General features: G+C 40.6%; 3 protein-coding genes across 3 annotated transcripts in view; 1 reads left to right on the top strand and 2 right to left on the bottom strand.

Annotated features, from left to right (window-relative positions):
- Positions 1-2,500, top strand: part of LOC138042932 (scavenger receptor cysteine-rich type 1 protein M160-like) — a 355,331-nt gene that overhangs the window by 223,589 nt on the left and 129,242 nt on the right. The gene's annotated exons all lie outside the window — the stretch shown is intronic.
- LOC138042930 (scavenger receptor cysteine-rich type 1 protein M130-like) overlaps positions 1-2,500 on the bottom strand; it is a 108,902-nt gene that overhangs the window by 65,522 nt on the left and 40,880 nt on the right. The window contains exon 5 of the mRNA XM_068888991.1: positions 1,116-1,451. Within this exon, the coding sequence (XP_068745092.1) occupies positions 1,116-1,451 (336 nt within the window). The remainder of the gene's footprint in view (positions 1-1,115; positions 1,452-2,500) is intronic.
- LOC138041765 (uncharacterized) overlaps positions 2,033-2,500 on the bottom strand; it is a 2,143-nt gene continuing 1,675 nt past the window's right edge. The window contains exon 2 of the mRNA XM_068887480.1: positions 2,033-2,424. Coding sequence (XP_068743581.1) covers positions 2,033-2,424 — 392 coding nt within the window. The remainder of the gene's footprint in view (positions 2,425-2,500) is intronic.

The following is a 2,500-nucleotide window of genomic DNA, read 5'->3' as shown; positions in this document are numbered from 1 at the left end:
GGACCCAATGAATTCACGTTGTAGACCGATTTATTGCTATTTCCTTTAATGAAAGGTTCACTGGCGATTTTTGCATGTGTGACGAACGTTTTGTTTGTTGGTGGAGAACTGCAGTTGAGAGCGAGATAGATGTTTCTTTGTTGCGTTACAACATTCAGTTTGTTCGTGTCCGTGGCCCATAAATGCTGCTATTATTCCACTTAAAATTCGGGGCATTTTTCTCTGCACGAGGTAGTTTTTGACTAAACCTGACGACTTGCTGACATCCAAAATTGTTTCCTCCATAGTTCTCGAGTCTCGTAGGTCTTCAACGAAACTACCAGTGTCTTGATCAGTCAGGGGTGTTTTGTTCTTTAAATCTTAATATTTGCTAAGCTTTCGACCTCAAAATTCACTCCGAAGCTTAAGCTTTGACATGGCTCAAACACCTGAAATAGACTTGAAGTGTCAGCGCGTACTAAATTTCTGCAGGGATAAGATCACAGTCCACGATGGAAAGGTTGAGTGTAATACCGTGCAATATATACCGAGCACCTCTGTGTTCTCAGTGATTGGCAGTATTCCCTATGGTTTGGTATGATGTATATTATGGCACAAACAAATCAGTAAAGACTCTTTCGCTCAGCAGAGATAGGTATCGATACGCGTGATGCATTCCCTACAAACAATCCTTAATAAATGAAGATAATCAACAATTTTTCCATGGGAACGCGTAGCATATGAGACGGTTATTAAATTTTGGACAGTCTTCATTTTACAAAATGATCGGAAATTGTCTCAATTTTCCAAAAGGCTAGAGGAATCAGTTTCCATATTTGTCATGCGCTATACGAGCTGACAAGCAAAAATGGCTGTGCGAATCAGAAAGCTAGAAATGCAATATCCGAGATTGAACATTCAATAACAAATACTAGTCTGTGAAGGATTACACTGCCAAGTTAATAAACTGTGAAGTTATTTTTAGTATTGCAATGATTAAAAATTACTTTAGTATTCTTGATGGAGACCAAAAGAGAGTGATATACCCTTCTTTTAACTCAATGGACAGTTGTCGCTTTACCGCTTCAACTTTATGATACACTCCCATGATTTCTGAATTAAACTGTTATCTTTACCTGTATCAGCCGTTTCATTTGTGCAGAAAACACTCATGCAGCCAACAGATGTAGAAGAATGGAACTGTAGACCACACTGATTTAAGGATGTTTCGCTTCCGTTACAGCGTAAGTTTGTAAACCAGGGTAGAACAGTATTGTCAGAGCAAAAGGCGCCAGACCCTGACAATACGGCCGCCGCATATCCAAGCTGCCTACAGACCACAGTCATGGCGGCCGTCTTGTTGGAACTCGAGCTCCAGCCCCAAGGATATATGGATCCCCATTTCCCATCAAAATGGACTTCGACTCGCCCCATGTTTGGTAAGTGGGATCCTTTAAGCCGTAACTTCAACTCTGAAAAGAGACAAGAAGAAAAAACCCTTGTACCCAAATTTGGCAGTGTGTGTGAACTTTCGTTCTGCAAACTATGCCTGTCTGTTATCATTGATTCGACTGTGCTTATGAGTGGTGAGCTATCTGTATCGAGCACAGCCGATACCTTGAGACTTCACCTTAGTGAAATGGCACTGTGTTTCTTAAGTAGATACGTAGGTAGCTGTGAGGGATCCAAGGTAGTTCGGGTTGTTCCAGAAATCACTCAGAAGTTTTCAAGTTTGTGCCAATTACCAAACTAAAATTAACTTAAAGAAACAAGAGAAAACGTCTCATCTCATCATTCTATCAACCGCAGACTACCCGTCCAAGCGTTTTCGAATCGCATTATACAGTCAAACTTCTATTAAGCCGTCACTCTCTATTAGGCGGTCACCTATCAATTTCCCGAAATTTACTTCCCATATTTACTGTAAATTTGACCTCTATTAAACGGTCACCTCTATTAAGCGGGTGCGGTCACCCTTTGGATTCAGTCCCAAATGACTAATTTTATGGTAAATCACCTATATTCAACGGTCACCCTTGTTACCAGATAACAGTCAATAAAAGGCATAATTTTGGACAGGAAGATATGCGAAGTGTGTCCAGTTTCTTTCGCAGCTCATCAAACGCAACCTAAGCATTGTCTGTGTAAAAATACACGTCTCTGTGGTGGTTAAACCGGCGCAAATGTCACATTCCTCTTTTACCAGTTTCCGTTTCCGCCAACCACAAGAAAAATTGTCACCTTCAAACTGATACTCGCAAGGCACCTCAAGGCCAAAGCCACCACCTCTGTTTACTCGTTTCCCTTTGACTATGACTTTTCCTATATTCGTAGGCCTCTTTAGAAACTTGGTCAACCATAAAGCCATTAATCGTGGGACATAACCAATAACTTCGAATTTGTCCGATAAGTTATTTGGATGAAGTCTAACTGTTTGTCTGATAGCTAAATTAAGAAGTATTGGAGTTGAGGGGAACTTGTTGAACTGGTTTATTAGTTACCTTTCTTGTCGTAAACAAAG

This window comes from Montipora capricornis, chromosome 3, assembly GCF_036669925.1.
Source record: "Montipora capricornis isolate CH-2021 chromosome 3, ASM3666992v2, whole genome shotgun sequence".
In the NCBI taxonomy this organism is placed as follows: domain Eukaryota; kingdom Metazoa; phylum Cnidaria; class Anthozoa; order Scleractinia; family Acroporidae; genus Montipora; species Montipora capricornis.
This window is presented reverse-complemented; position numbering and strand designations above follow the sequence as displayed.